The 15,578-nt window shown below is 42.7% G+C and overlaps 1 protein-coding gene across 2 annotated transcripts; it reads right to left on the reverse strand.

Annotated features, from left to right (window-relative positions):
* Window positions 1–1,914: 1,914 nt before the first annotated feature.
* Window positions 1,915–14,026, reverse strand: GRPEL2 (GrpE like 2, mitochondrial). Of its 2 annotated transcripts, XR_002145019.3 has the most exons (5): window positions 13,878–14,026; window positions 11,105–11,258; window positions 10,022–10,103; window positions 5,794–6,227; window positions 1,915–2,672 (listed from the first exon to the last, which is right to left on the reverse strand). XR_002145019.3 is itself a non-coding variant. In XM_003981408.6 (4 exons), the coding sequence occupies exons 1-4, from the start codon at window positions 13,952–13,954 to the stop codon at window positions 5,863–5,865; spliced, it is 678 nt and encodes a 225-aa protein (XP_003981457.1). In that variant the 5' UTR covers window positions 13,955–14,026; the 3' UTR covers window positions 3,037–5,862. The 2 variants fall into 2 exon arrangements, 1 of the variants encoding a protein (XP_003981457.1); XM_003981408.6 differs by lacking the exon at window positions 1,915–2,672 and having other exon boundaries at window positions 3,037–6,227.
* Window positions 14,027–15,578: the final 1,552 nt, after the last annotated feature.

The raw sequence follows: 15,578 nt of genomic DNA on the forward strand, positions 1-15,578 counted from the left end.
TGTTGGGCCCAGTGCAGACAGCTCAGAGCCTGGAATCTGCTTTGGATTCTGTGACCCCCCCCCCCCCCGACCCCTCCCCTGATAATGCTCTGTCTCTGTCTCTGTCTCTCAAAAAAGAAATATTTAAACAAACAAAAAAAAAAAAAAAAAAAGGGAAAGATTTCATCCAGTCTCTTCTCAGGGTGAGGAAAGGTAGTAAGGAAGGATAAGCTCCCATTTTCACCCTCTAAGAAAACAAGAGCAGCGCAGCGTGGTTAGTACTTTTCACCGTGAAGGGCAGATTCCTCTAGCAGAAAATAAAGTTGGGAATGAGTTTCATGATAAATAAGGAAAACCCATATTTATCCAGTCAGATTATGGCTAAAAGAAGAAACTGAAAGGATTCAGAGAATAGTAAAAGAGCATATGGCTGGGATTCTAAGTCGGCTTTGTGAGTCTCAACGAGGCCAAACTGGATTACTAGTCAAGTGGTAGATGAACAAGCATCCGTTTCTTATAATCTTAAAAAAAAAAATCTTTTTGGCAATGCTATTTCAGAAAGGAAAACTTTTTTTTAAGTTTACTGATTTCTGAGAGAGAGAGCGAGCGTGATCGAGGGAGGTGCAGAGGGAGACAGAGAATCCCAAGCAGCGATGCAGTGCTTGAATTCACGGAACCGTGAGATCATGACCTGAGCTGAAACCAAGTTGGATGCTTAACTTACTGAGCCCCCCAGGTGCCCCCCAGGTACCCCCCCTGCCCAATGCCAAACTTTTTAAGTTCATTCCCAGTGACTCAAGATATTCCCTTAAATTTTTTGTTAGACAGCATTCATCAATCACTTTGTGACAAAGTTCTCTTATGTGCTGACTTAATCTGATTCTTGTAGTTTTTGATAGGTGTGAGAAGTGAGATGATTCATTTTCAGAAATACCAAATAAAAGCTGTGCTGTCTAGTTAAAGATAGGTTTACAACCTATCGTATATATGCATGACCCCCCCTCCCCCCCAACCAACAAACCCTCAGACACTTCACTTCCTGGTTCTTCTTCCCCTCTTTTTTGTGGGCTTATTTTCACAGGCTTTGCCATGAGCATGTGCAGAAGAACTGAAATCTTTTCATCACCTCAAAGAATGTTCATTTGTTCCAATCAGACTACTTGTTGCCTTACATGGGCATAAGCCACTTCCGGTAAGGCTGTAACAACCTCTGTAGTGCTCAGCCAATGAGGAATCAGGGGAGGGACTTGCATGCTAGGAGCTAAATTGCCTGCTGTAACTGCTCCGAGTGTGCCTCTTCCTCACATACCCGCTCATGCAGGAACGTTCATTAAAGCCTCGCTTCACTGTGCTCCGAGGCTCCGTGTCCCCGCTTTGATTGGGGCAGCGGGCTTATTTCTCACAGTAGGGTAAATTTTATTAACTTTAAATTTCAACTTTTTTTTTTTTCCGAAAAAAGTTCTCACATATTTATTACTGAACCAATCTATTGGTGCAGAAGCATAGGAACAGAGAAAAATCATTTTCCAAATAAAACATGTCTATTGTTCAGGTAGTAGAGAAGTTTACAGTGATAGGATATGAGCAAATGACGTTCATGCAGCATAAATATGTATGCCATCTCACGGGGGATTTTTTTAGAGACCCAGTGTGGTTCTTTAATGTCTCCTCTTGGAGTTGTGTATTTTATTACCAGTTTTCATCCAAATCCACTAGAGAATGGGACGATTCTGCTGTTGTTCCTTGGCCAGGAATCTCTTGATACTGAAAGTCTCGTGAGAAGACATGGTGAGAACAGTCAATCGCACACACACTGCGACGGTGGACAAAAGGAGAGAGGAGCTAAAATTCAACACTTAAAAAAATTTTTTTTTTTCTTAATGTTTACTTGTTTTTGAGAGACAGAGTAGGAGTGGAGGAGGGGTAGAGAGCCAGAGACACAGAATCCGAAGCAGGCTCCAGGCTCCCAGCTGTCAGCACAGAGCCTGACATGGGGCTGGAACCCACAAGCCATGAGAACATGACCTGAGCTTAAGTGGGATCCCTAACTGAGCCACCCAGGTACCGCGAAAATTCAACTTCTTGACTCTACTTTGCTTTTAATTTTAAGGTCTTTGTGAACCCTAGAAACTTTAGCTGTGTTTTCTCCTATTAGGAAGTTCTTTCCATCCTACAACAAACCCATTGATAATGGGTGAGCACACCGAAGCTGTGGGACAAGTTCAAAAGAGCTGTAAAAGCAAGGAGGGAGAATTCTGGTGGCCGAGGTGCAAAACTAGTGAGGCTGGAAGTGAAGCTGGGAGACTCTATCAATTACCTATTACTGCATAACAAACTGCCCCAAAACTTAGTGGCTAAAAGTAACAATCACTTACTTTGGCCATAAATCTGCATTTTGGGCAGGACTCCGATCAGCTCATCTGTGTTCCATGTGGTATCAGACGGAGCTGCTCCACTAGGGGCTGGAGGATCCACTTTCAAAATGGCTCCCCAAGAGGCCTGGCAAGACGGTGTTGGCTATCAGCTGAAAGCTCAGCTAGGGCCCGTTCCACTTCACAAGCCCTTCAGTTTGCTCTTAAGTTGATGGCTGAGCTCTAAGAGTGAAGGGCCACTCAGTCAGGCCAGGTATGTGGAAACCAGTTGAGCAGATGTATGGACAAAGCCAGGTAGACCTTGGCAAGAACTCGTGGAAGCTGAAAGTCAGAATGAGGCCACATGTTAGTAATCTGGTTGGGAGGATCAGAAGCAGATAATACAATTAGAACCAAGAAACACGCATAAGAAAATAAGGCAATGACAGAGAGGAAGGCAGAAGCAGGAGTCCAGATCTAAGAAATACGGAGAAATCAGAATGAAGCAAGGCAAGGAGGCAGGAAAACAGGTAAGACTTCAACCCCAAGGCAGGGTGTGTGATGCCTGCATCTCACTGCATGCACATAGCTGGGCCGCTGTGAGATCTCAAGGAACCTCAACGGTGCATCACCAAGATGGGTCTACAATCAATGCGGTGGCCATAATGTCAACATTTAGGCAGACAAACACACTAAACACATGATCTGCGGTTACATCAACTCAGGTTTTATTGAAGTTGCTTCTGAATATCCCTATTTAATTTGCTTTAGTGTTCAAGACCCTTTCTTCACTTATCAAATCCTTTGCCATGAAAGAGCACCAATTAATTTATCAGTATCAAACTGATACCCTTATGGCCGTGAAGAAAATCTGTAAAAGATTTGTAGACTGTTAGACTGTACGTACTAAAACACCAAGATCCCCTCTTCAAGTGAGCCAAAGCTTCCTTACACAACTGCAGGCCTACAATGTCTTTTCGCTTTCCCGTCAAGATGAAAATAATAAGAGCACTGACACAATTTTCTTGCTCCTTCAGTCTGAAAGTGTGGATTTATGTTTAAAAAAAACAACAACAGAAAAAAATGAAGGTGGCAGGAAAACAAGTCACTGTGATTGATTAAACTACAATTTTTTATAGAAAAGCATCACTTAACCAGCCTTCCCTTTTCCTTAGACTTCAGGGCAGCTATAAAAGCAGAGGCAAAACCACATATATAATAAAAAGTAATAAAAATAAATATTTGAGGGCCTACTGTAGTAGACAGTTTACACATTTCATCCAATCCTCACAGTACTGCGAGAGAATTGTAATCATTGTACAAACGAGGAAGCAGGCTCTGGAGGGTGAGATGACTGGGGCCCAAGGTGACACAGACTGGGCTGGGATTTACATTCAAGTCAATGCCTACAGAGCCCCTGCTCTCTTATGCTGCTCTGGCTCCCAAAAGCCCAACTTTTTGAGATTCTTACTGTTATAGCCCCATCTTCTAAATTTACACTTTTAAGTCTGCATAACTACTGAATAACAAAAAAATCTAAAATTCTCCCAATCTCCTTGCTAAAACGGGAGGTTGCAAGGAATACTAGAAAACTCTTGAAGTACTTGGAACATGCCATACCTAAAATTATGGTGGTTCTAAATCACTGATAAATGACAGCTCGTAACTCACGGAAGCCTAGGTAATTGTCATCGGCTCCTTTTCTTGTCACCGTCGGTCAGTCTCAAAGGAATGAAGGCAAAAAAATCCAGTTCTTATTGTGAACTCTGATGCTCATTAAGTTTATAGTACGTACTTAGTGGAAAGCAGAAAGCGGTTCTGGTTTTAAAAATCTTACACCAGTCTTTTGTTTGCTTCTTAAAAGCATGTACTTGCTTTTTTTTTTTTTTTTTTTTTTTTTTTTTTTAAGTGTCTAATTCTGGTGGAGATGGCAGGGCCCATTGGGGGATGGTTTTATTGATATGTGCGGAGTGTGCTAGAACCATCTATGATGTCTAAGAGGATAACTTTTACCACTCCACGGAATGGGGTCATAAAGTTCTAGAAATGGATTTACTTTATGGGTAACTGACGTAAAAACCTGAACCCATGCAATCTGGACCTCCAACGACATTTGTTTGCTGGGGACACACTTGCACGTTCATTACAGAACTGTGGAAGCTTAAATGATTAAAGTTAGTATCTAGTTATTCCTTATTCAAGTTCTCACAGAAATTCAGTTTACTGGTTTTAGACATTTTTGAGTCCAGTTCTTAAAAGATGTCTTCATTCTTAAGAAGCTGAAAGGGTGAGATGAGATCATCATTAAGGCCTCTTCGAACATTACAAATCCATAACTGACCTCCTTTCTAAAGTCTGATTCATAGGTCATTCATTCACTTATTTACTGACCAAATCTGTTACAGAGCACCAGGTATAAGTAAGACTAGAAAAAACAAACAAACAAACAAAACCACACAGTCTCACTAACTCCAGCTAGATATTAATACATGTGACATAAGACAAACAAAAACTAGAAAACAAAGTTTATCAGTGTGAGAGAGGTAGTGATTTGTGAGTACCAAAAAAAAAAAAAAAAAAAAAAAATCAGCATAACTAAACGAAATGAGAAATTGTAGGAACCTATTTTTGTCCTGACCACCTCCCTGCATAATCTAATAAAGGACGATAAAGCAAATTTGAAGAAGTGGAAGATTTAAGGGCTAGTGGAGAGAAAAGCTGTAGGTAAATTACTTATACAGACCAACTTGGATCATTGGCTATGGGTGCTGCTTCAGTTACCCTGAAATGATTATATACCCAGGGAGGCTGAAAATCTGAAGGAAACTCAGCAAAGACAGCACAACGTTTCTTGGTCATACTTGCTTGAAAGGGACCTCGTACCTTGAATTTCTTGATACTCCTTGCCTTCCAAGTCTTGCCTTGGCCTTAATTAGCCCTTGTAAACGGGAACTGGAAAGGGACAATGAGTGTGAATATGGCCCACCTGGTGGGGACTACAGGGACAAAAGGTGGCTAAAGGAAAAATAACAAGGGGAAGTCCTAAAAAAAAAAAAAAAATCTATGTGTATAAAAATCAACCCAAACGATCTAAACGATCTAAGTACCCAGACGTTGAATCAATCCCTACCATCTCCTTTTCCCACGAAATAACAGATCCTATATCATTCCTGTTACAGAGACCATTAAACATTTAGCTGAAAATACATAAACATATCCTCGTTTCCATCCTTTAAAAAGATTTTCAATTGATAGTCATCAGAGTACCAATTTTAAAATAATTTTCTTAAACAGATTTGGACAAAGGCCACAGGATCACTTGTCACATTGTTCAAATGCCCAATGGCAAGACTTCTGATGAGACCACATAGGTCACATTAAATCCGTAGAGTATTTTAGAAATAAAGCCAATATGACTAAATCCAAAACAGATCACATGAAGTACCTCATGTACAATACAAACCTAGTTTAATAAATAAAGGAAACACAGGTGACTGTACTCTGGGAGAACATCCAGTTCCTCACGGTCCTTTCATAGTCTTCTCTGAGACTCCACGGCCACTTCCACCTGGGCAAGTCTAATGGTGCGGCCATGAAGCTTGTAGCCATCTTGCCTTACTAATGCCACGGTGCCGGGCTGTACCCCAACGCCAGCGGGCACGTGACAGATGAGTTCATGCTCATGAGGGTCGTATTTGTCACCGATGGGTGTCATCTTCTCTAGGCCATGTTTGGCAAACACACTTTTCAGCTTTGCTTCTAAAAGTGATAACCCTCGGAAGATCTTCTCCAGAGTGAGCTTCTGGTCCCCGGGCTCTGTTTCTTCAGAAATGTACTCTGTAGTCTTCTCCAAAATGTCTGCCACCTCTACCAAGTCCTTACAGAAACTCTGAATTCCTAGAGAAACCACACACTTTTATTGTTTGTGAGGAAATCACTTTGCTTTTGGGGGTGGGGTATGGGGAAGGCCCACATAAGGGCTAGCCTACTGGACACCCCAGAAGTAGGATGATTGCCACACAGGACTCAGGGATCAACAATTACCACCTGAACCCAACTGACAAACCAGTGTTTCTCTGGGAAGGCATATGACCGGGCAGCCTACCAGGAAATGGAGAAGATGGTTAGAATCTAAGACCTAGGTAAGACTACACACGGGAAGATCAGAAACCTGTCTTTTAAAAACCTGGTCAATGCTTCTTGTATTTTTGTTGCTATTCACCTTTAATATTGAGTTATGTACATTTTGAAAATTCTCACGTCTCAATTTTGCTAAGGCATGCATTCTCAATAGGGATAAGACATGAGTATGTCATGGGGCAGGGGGCAATAATACAAAAATTATTTGATAAGACCATGCTAAGGGAGATTCAAGAATGGTTATTGAGAATCGGCGAAATAGGAGCAGGAAAGTAAGATACTCCGTAGGTGAGGTGAGTCTTCAACTGCCTGCCACGAAGTTACGTATACTTGCTGGAGATGGGCCATGAAACTTGCTTAACCTTTTCAGTCACAAAAACTGTTCTGAAACTAAACTCAGTTGTTGAGAAATCTCATTACTCCCAATGCCGCATCTTGATTTTTCTTACAGAAATGATAAGGAATGTCATCATTACAGGTATCTATCATAACAGCAAAGCAATGGTAAGGGTGAAAGACTCTGTTCTGGTTTTAATCCAGGGGCAGTTTTAAGGCCATGTGTCATAACAGATAGCCAGTTTAACTGTACTCAGAGATAAAAAGGAAGCTCAGCCACAGGGAAGCAATAAAAGAGATGACAGAGAAGAGATTCCCCAGACTTACTGCCTAGATTCTAGAAGAATAACTGACAGAGGTAAGGATTCTATCTTTAACTTCTGGGTGACAGAGATTCACTATAGTATCTTGAGCAAAACAAGTATAAAATGATTCAAATTAGTCTAATAATAACATACAAAATGGATCTGGGGTGCTGGGGGCATGACAGATGGGCAGGAAGAGAAGATACAAGAAAAAGGAGAGCCACGTGAAGGAATCAGCTGGTGTGACCCGGTCTGGAGTAGGAGGAGGTGAAGGAGAGGAAAAGGGCAAAACCAGGAGGCGTTTCCAGGGAACCAGACTCGGTGTGATCAGAGTACCACAAGATACCTCCCTCACCTCCATCAGGGATGGCAGCCGTAAATATTAATGGCTATTAATGAAATCAGTTGAAAAGGTAGAAGAGATTAGCCGAAGGCTTGAAAAGTATGCCGATTAGATCAGAACACCGGTGAGAAAAGAATGTCTCATAAAGATCAACCAGGGGTATCCAAAGCATGCCCTGACTATTAAAAGAAGACATACACTCTAATAGAAATTTGAAAGCTCTAAGCTTCTGGGCTGACTGTACATTAAAATGGTACAAAGAACCCCGGCTTCTGTTCAATCAAGTTGTAAGCATTTGGGAAAATAGAAGCCCAGGTTCTCTTGTTTATATAGTGTGGGGTCCACACTCCGATTCTATTCTCATTATTGTTACTTCAAAAGGAAGTTGGCGTCTACATTATTTCTTGTGGGTGGGGGAGAATCTTTATGATCTGTTTAAGAGAAGGTGAGTTATTGAGACAAAGCAATCCCTGGAAGGAGTCATCATGCTGTGTTCCATACTAAAAGCTTTCTAGTGTGTTTCTACCTCCAGACTTCCTGAGCAATCTTCAATTTTTCTAATATTCCTGGCCACTAGGAGGAAATGATCCAGGCAAATGACTTATGTGGCAGGCATATTGCTAGACACATTTTGCACCATAAATTAATAGATTATCAAACTGTTTTATGGTTTAGCTAAATATTTGCTTGTTCCTAGGAACCTTATCAAGTCTTGAGGAAACTGATGGAAGTCTGTTCCAAACTCATCACAGCCTGACTTCTGGTAAGACAACTTACCCTGCACCCTTCAAGCAGGCAAGAAGTCTTCCCCAGGTACCACAGTTGGTTTATTTGCTACAGAAATTCCTTGTAGCTCAAAGTCAGCAAACTTTTCCTATTAAGGACCATATATAAATATTTTAGGCTTTGTGGGACAAGACGGAAAAAACCCAAGGATCTTATGTAGGTGATCATTTAACAAGAGACAATAAATTCCCCCCAATTTTTAACAATGAAATTCAGAACTATATTTATTGACTAACAGGTCGCAGGCTTGGCCTATAGGCTGTAGTTTGCTAAGCCCTGTCCTGACAGTTGGAAGTAAGACACTAAAACGTGGATGAAATTATCAGTGATACAATCTGGGGGTCAGTCCTTAGCTAATACTCAAAGCCTTGAAACGTGATGTCCATAGCACTGAATGAGAAGCAGAAGGCTATGCCAAAGCACTAGGGTTTGAATAGGGGAATGAATGGACAGGACAGGAATGAAGCGAATCCTATGCACAAACAGCAGATAAATGAAGAGAACAGGAGGTAATGTGATACAGGGGAATGAATAATAGACTGGCGGTCAGGAGACAATGGACTCATGCCTCTGTCACCAATTAATTTTTTTCAGCTCACCTATAAGAGAAGATTGTACTAGAAAGAACCCAAGGGCCCCTCAAGCACCTTTATTCTATGTGCAGTGAAAGTACAATGGTCTGTATGAAATTGCGAGCATCTCAAGTAATCACAGATTTGCCCTCTACTAACACTTTCGTGAACATATCTGGAACAAGATGTTGTGTGTTCAGAGAAATACTTCTGAAAGACTTTATTTTTTATATTTTTTAAATGTGCAGCCTTCATATGGATATACTTTTAAGATTTCATTTTTAAATAATCTCTGTACCCAATGTGGGGCTCGAACTTACAACCCCAAAATTAAAAGCTGCATGCTACACTGACTGAGCCAGCCAGGTGCCTCTGACTTAAGAAAAAAAAAATTTTTTTAATGTTTGTTTATTTTTGAGAGACAGACGGAGCAGGAGTGGGGGAGGGGCAGAGACAGAAGGAGACACAGAATCCGAAGCAGGCTCTAGGCTCTGAGCTGTCAGCACAGAGCCCGATGTGAGGCTCGAACCCACAAACAGTGAGATCATGACCTGAGCTGAAGTCGGATGCTTAACTGACTGAGCCACCCAGGAGCCTCAAGAAAGACTTTAAATTGGACCAAAAAACCTTTTTCAGTCATCAATGAAAAAACAGATGTAATCTAGCACAACTTCCAGAGTTAATCTGCTTCCATACGTCTTTGAGTTATTTTATAACTTAGTAAGTTGTCAATACTAATGGTAAGGCAAATGGTTATTGCCCATAGTAGTGAAAATTGGTGAAGATACAGTTCATTACTGTTCTATGGATCTAGAGTAATTTTCCTTCTACCAAGAAAATTTTAATATGCCTGATTACTCATGCATCTTGCTCTTTGGATTCTCCTCTGAACATCTTAATGATTCACTTCTTCATTAACGAGTTAAACAGAATTGAATGTAGAAGGCCCAGGATGTTACGCGTACGTGCTTGAAAAATAAAATAACCAAGGTTTTGGTCAAAACGAAAGCAAGCATTATTGTAGCAAATGGTTCACGTGGCAACATTCCCAATAAACATTTCAGAAAGCATATGGCAAGGGTGCAAGAACAGGGTAGGGACTGGTTTAGGACGCAGCTGTGTTGTTTACTATGTTCAGTTTGCAAAACTGCTAGTAAGCATCCTTAAACTAAAAGGCATTTGAATTTTTATCGTGAATAAATCTCTCACCAAATATCTTGGCATCTTCTACACATCTCTGGGTTCGCCGCCTTATGTTTTCACCATCAGCTACAGCTCTCTGGTATCTCATCTGAACACCAAAAGCAAAGTGAAAATGATCAGAAAACATGCTTGCTGGTGGAAAAGAGTGTTTTTGCTGCCTTTACAACCTTCACCCTTGTGACTGATTTTTATTAAAAAAATGAGGAACTGTAGGAATCTTAGATCAACTACTCCAAATCCCCAGCCAAGGCAGGAAGCTACTCTCTTGTGTTTGTGTTTATTTCTTTATTTTGAGAGAGAGACAGAGAGACAGAATCCTAAGCAGGCTCCGTGCTATCAGTGTAGAGCCTGACTCGGGGCTCAATCCCATGAACCGTGAGATCATGACCCGAGCCAAAATAAGTCAGACACTCAACCAACTGAGGCAACCAGGCGCCCCAGGAACCTACTCTTTATAGCAGCCCTGACAGACTGTCATTTAGCCTCCTACTCTGAACACTTGCTTTTCAAGCTCATTATCTTGAGAGAAAGCTTCCTTTTTCACACTCAGCCAATACTGCCACCCTCTTTCATTCATTGAACTGAACTCTAGGACAACGGTATGTTTAGCTCCTTTAATCTCTTCCTCTTTCATTCTTACAATCTTTGATTCCTTTAATTGCTCTCCTAAGACATGCTTTCCTACCTCCTCACTATTCTGGGTGGTCTTGCTTTGGAACTACTCTAATTATCACCTTCAAAGGGTGTTTGTCAACCCAGTACCGGGAGAGTATACCGGATGCAGTCTGATCGGCAGAGTAAAATGATAAGCGATGTCATTCATTCAACAAGTATCTATTGAGTTTTACTACACGCCAGGCACTGTACCTCCTCTGAAGCTACCACAACATTAGGTATCTAAGTACTGTGACACAACAGGTTTTTAAATGACTATAGACTATGTTGCCTAACATACCTAGCAAGAGGGTGGAGGTGGGGTGAGAGGTAAAGAGCCAATCAGAGGAAATTTAATTGAAAAAACTGACATGAAAACGTTATACAGATATTAAACCAGAGAGAGGATGTGAAGAACAGATAAAATCTACTCACTGTTAAGTCCTGGACTTCTTTCTCCAGTTTCACAGCTTTAAGCTTTAAGGCTCGTTCTGCAAGAGAGGGCCCAAGGTCATCGGGAGGGTCCTCAGAACTGCAGTCCTCTCCAGCAGTTCTCTGGGTGGCGGTGCTGAAAGGATGCAGCCGTCCCCTAAAGGGGGAGGGAGGTGGCACGTGATGAAAAAATGCTATCACAAAAAGCCAAAGTGCCCTCAGTCAGTCCCTCTGCGATCCCTTATAAAGGGCTAACTAAGGGGCGCCTGGGTGGCTCAGTTGGTTGAGCATTTGACTTCAGCTCAGGTCATGATCTCACGGTTCATGGGATCGAGCCCTGCGTCAGGCTCTGTGCTGACAGCTTGGAGCCTGGAGCCTGCTTTGGATTCTGTGTCTCCCTCTCTCTCTGCCTCTCTGCCCCTTCCCCCCCCCCCCCCCCCCCGCCACTCAGTCTCTCTCTCAAAAATAAAGAAACATTAAAATAAATAAATAAAGGGCTTACTAAGTCGGGTTTTATTTTCATCTCACAGAGTGTGAGAGAAATAGTATTATCACCTCAACTGTATAAATGAGAAAACTGAGGCTCAGAGAGGCTTATGACTTGCTTAAGATCACACAGCTAGTATTCAGCTGAACCACGGTACTGAACACAAGGCAGCAGAAATAGCCAGAAGTGGGGACACAAAACTCAGCAAGAGAAAACCAAGTTCTAATACCCAGAACCAGCAGGGCAATATCAGAAGCAGGAATTCAAAACACAAAGCCATACATTTCTGATTCAATCCTTCATTTCACAAATGGGGAAAATTAAGCCTAGTAAAGGGACTGTGTCAAACTGGAGTTAGGCCTAGAATTCTAAAGCTTTCTTGACCACAAGTGCTTAAGTAAGGCTTTTATGGAAGAAAACCTGTGTTAGGGGAAATTCTGAGTTGGGAACCCACTTCTCTGTAAAATCACGTCAATTAAATACTTATAAAACACTATACATTCCAGCGGGTGCACTAAAAACAGGTGAATAAAACAGATCTTTGTATTCAATCATGTTTGTAATCTGGAATTCGGTACAGCTCAAATGTCTGACATACAGTTGTTTACAAAGAAAGACATTTAGAGCAGGGGCTACTTTATAAATCTTGGGTTGTAGCAGTTCTGACTCCTCCTTCAAGGAAGTTTCCATTACACCTCCTGGATGCTCATAATTTGACTTGAAGTAAAATCATCAATAAAAATCAACCCATGAGCACAGAGCTCTTTAAAGCAAACAGTTTACATATATAAACTGGCATATAATGAAGGGCAGTCACTGGGGTGACATCCACGCAAAGATTTAAAGGGGGAAAAGGAGTTTGCGTCAAGAAAGGGAGAGGGAACATTCAGTATAAAGCTATGGGCAAGATGACTTTTACGTTCCAGACTTTCCTTCCAGGCCAGGACTGGGCTCTGCTATTACAATCTGGTGTCAGATTATATATGGTTTCTCCATTTTTGGTTCAGAAAATATGATCACCATAGATCTGGGGCAAATCACACAGGGTGAAATACCTCCTTTCTCCTAACCCCCTAACAAATCTACATTTATCCAATTGAAATTAGGTCAAAATACTCCCAGGGCCAGTTTAAAGAGAAAATGGCCCAAAAAAAAAAAAAAAAAAAAAAAAAAAGAGAGAGAGAGAGAGAGAGAGAGAGAGAGAGAATATGGCCAAAGCCCAAGTCTGAAGAGGAGAATTGAGGCTGATCCCCTCAATTCTTCCTGCTTCAGAAATGGAGGGGAAATTTTATCAGAAGGAAACTTTCTTCTTCTGGCCAGTACCTACATCACAAACTGCCAAAAAGACTTAAAAAAAAAAAAAAAAAAAGCCAGAAACCTTGAATTCAACCTCACACCCGGATGCTAGGGCAGGGTGCTAGCTAGGTCAGGTGTGTTAAGATAAAAAGGTGACAAATAGTTATGTGAAATTCCCGGAGACCCCGCGGCTTAATTTACACTTCAGGAAGTCCAACCTTACCCATCCCCCAATTCACTCTTTTTTATTCTTTCTCAGGAAGAAACAGTTAAACACGGAATCGTTCCTGAGAATTAACGCTGCTCACTAATTAAAACAGCAGATTCTAGAGCCCTGAATCTGGGGCTGGGTTCCACAATTATGGAGTGTTTGAGTTTGGATAAGTTACTCAACTTTTCTAAACCTCAGTTTTCTCGATTGAACGGGAGAATAAAAAGAACTACCCATAGAGTTCTACAATCAGCATGACAAATGATCGATAAAAGGTGCCGCAGCCGATGGTGAAAAGCAGCAGCAAATGGAACTTCATAGACTCCGGGGAGCAGGTGGAAGGGCCGTTTGGAGAGGCCAAGTCCAACGCCCTCCTTTTACCGACAGGTAAAGTGTAGCCGGGATAACAGGGAAGGGACTGGCCCAGAGGCACACACGGAGTCAACGGGGAGAATTCCAATTTAACAGCGGACACTCTGGCTGGGGAGGTTGGGAGTAAAGGCCGGGAAAGGTACATCCCCAATTCATAATCGACGCTTGGGGCTGAAGAGTTCCCACCTCTGAGGAACGTGACCTCCGCTCTTCCCACCTTCCTTGGCCTGGCAAGAGGGCGCGACTGTGTGCCTCAGTTTCCTTCTCTGTAGAATGGGGCCGTGAGCGCCCGATCGGAGCAGCCGAGAAGCTTGGTGGATCAGCTCGCGCCCTTCCAGCCCACAACCGTCCTTCCAGCTCGCTCGTCTCGCACTACCCTCAACCCTCCACTCGCGGCCTGCTTCGCTTACCTGCCTTCGGACGCGGCACTCGAGGCCAGGAGGCGCTGCACCAGCCGCCGGACCGCCCACACTGACCGCGCGGCCATATTCCCGAACCCGGCTGACGGAGGCAGCGCAAGCGCACTTGCTCCAAATGACGAGATGCGCTAGATGCCACTCTTCCCGGCAGCCTTCGCGGGCTCTCCCGGCCCAGGGTCCGGGTCGCGAGCGCCACACTTCCGGCTGTCTTTGCGCGCCGTGCTCGTGTCCATCCGGTGTCCCCGACGGAACACGACACTTCCGGTCCCCCGCGCGTGGGGCGCGTAGGGTGGGTTCCCGTTGTAGGACTCAGGCTCCGTGTTCGTCCAGAAATCCGCCGGGAACACGGGGGATCTCAGCTGTACCCTAAAGGGGCTTACGTAAAGTTGTAAACAATAAACGAAGGCAAACGCATTAAGTCAAAATATGACCGGTGTTTAAAGGTGAGGGGCGTGGTGTCACGGAAGCCTGGAACATGATGTGGCCGAGTGTGGGCAGTTGCCCCCAGAGGGAAAAATAGTTGAATTGAAAGCTGAAGGATGCGTAGATGCAAAGAGGAGGAAGGTGGTTCAGGTAGAGGTAAACAGCTTTTGCAAAGACCCAGTCAATAGGGAGAGTACATTGCGAGTAACGCGCTGAAATATTGGAGGGAAGAGGGGCAACACAACACAATTAGCGGAACAGATCACGCGAGGGATTTTAAAAATTGGAGCCCGACTCCCGCATCACTCTTACTGCTTTCTCCCCTTCCAATTCCCTTGTTTTCTGACTTTATTATGTTTTTAAAATGCGTTTTCTCATTTCCCTTCGCTAGAATGTGAGCTCCGTTAGGGCAGAGATTATCTTGTCTATTTCCAATGAACGGTGGAACAGTGTCCTGGTGTAGTTCAAAATTTTTCTGTTGAATGTGAACTTCAGTCTTACTCTGATTGCAGTGGGAACATGTTACAAAACCTTTACGTGTGTAACGGGTGGCCTTGACTCCCCTATGACAGATGGCTGGATCTAAGCAGAGAAGTAGGGAGACAAGCTGTTGGACTAGTCCATTCAAGGGAGGGCTGTATTTTGTCCTTAATAGACCTTTGTAACCACCCTATCTGAAGTAGCTACTCTTTTAGGTGTGTTGGGCATGTTTTTGTTTCCATATTAGTATTTCATTTGTTTTCTTTTCTTTCTGTTCTCCCAACTAGAGTTTGAGCTTCATGAGGGTTACTGTGTGGTCCACAGCTGCGATTTCTGACATCTGTCTAGTACAGTAGGTGTACATGGTAGGTTCATACCAGATGTTTGTTGAATGAATGAATTGTTGGTGTCAGTGGAGATAGGAAGAAGTGGAAGAATTTTAGAGAGATTTAGTATGGAAAACTGACAATATAGACTGGTGATTGGGGTTGAGGGCATTTGGAGTTGCTAGACTAGTTACTGCATAGTCCCCAAAGTAAAAACAACAACAACATTATTTAAGGAATGGGAGGTGTGTCCTCATTATTCTAAATCTTCACCATAACATGGTTTACTTGTACTGCAGCTATTTGGGTCAGATTTTCTCTCTCCTGGTCTGCAAGTTCCTTGAGGACAGAGCTGGAGACTTTTACATCTTTATATTCTATCCAAGGCCCAACTCAAATGTGTTGTAACCAATACCTTATGTCTCCTTTTCGTCTCAGGAGAAGAGCAGCATGGGTGCAGAAG

Source organism: Felis catus, chromosome A1 (assembly GCF_018350175.1).
Source record: "Felis catus isolate Fca126 chromosome A1, F.catus_Fca126_mat1.0, whole genome shotgun sequence".
Lineage (NCBI taxonomy): Eukaryota > Metazoa > Chordata > Mammalia > Carnivora > Felidae > Felis > Felis catus.

Bases quoted from the DNA above. Each gene is read 5' to 3' on its own strand.
- GRPEL2 (XM_003981408.6), bottom strand. From the start codon at position 13,954: ATGGCCGCGCGGTCAGTGTGGGCGGTCCGGCGGCTGGTGCAGCGCCTC. The intron at 11,259-13,877 runs GTAAGCGAAGCA...CTCCCCCTTTAG, and splicing joins AGTGCCGCGTCCGAAGGCAG to GGGACGGCTGCATCCTTTCA. The intron at 6,228-10,021 runs GTGAGAGATTTA...TGGTTTCTCTAG, and splicing joins AGAAGATGCCAAGATATTTG to GAATTCAGAGTTTCTGTAAG.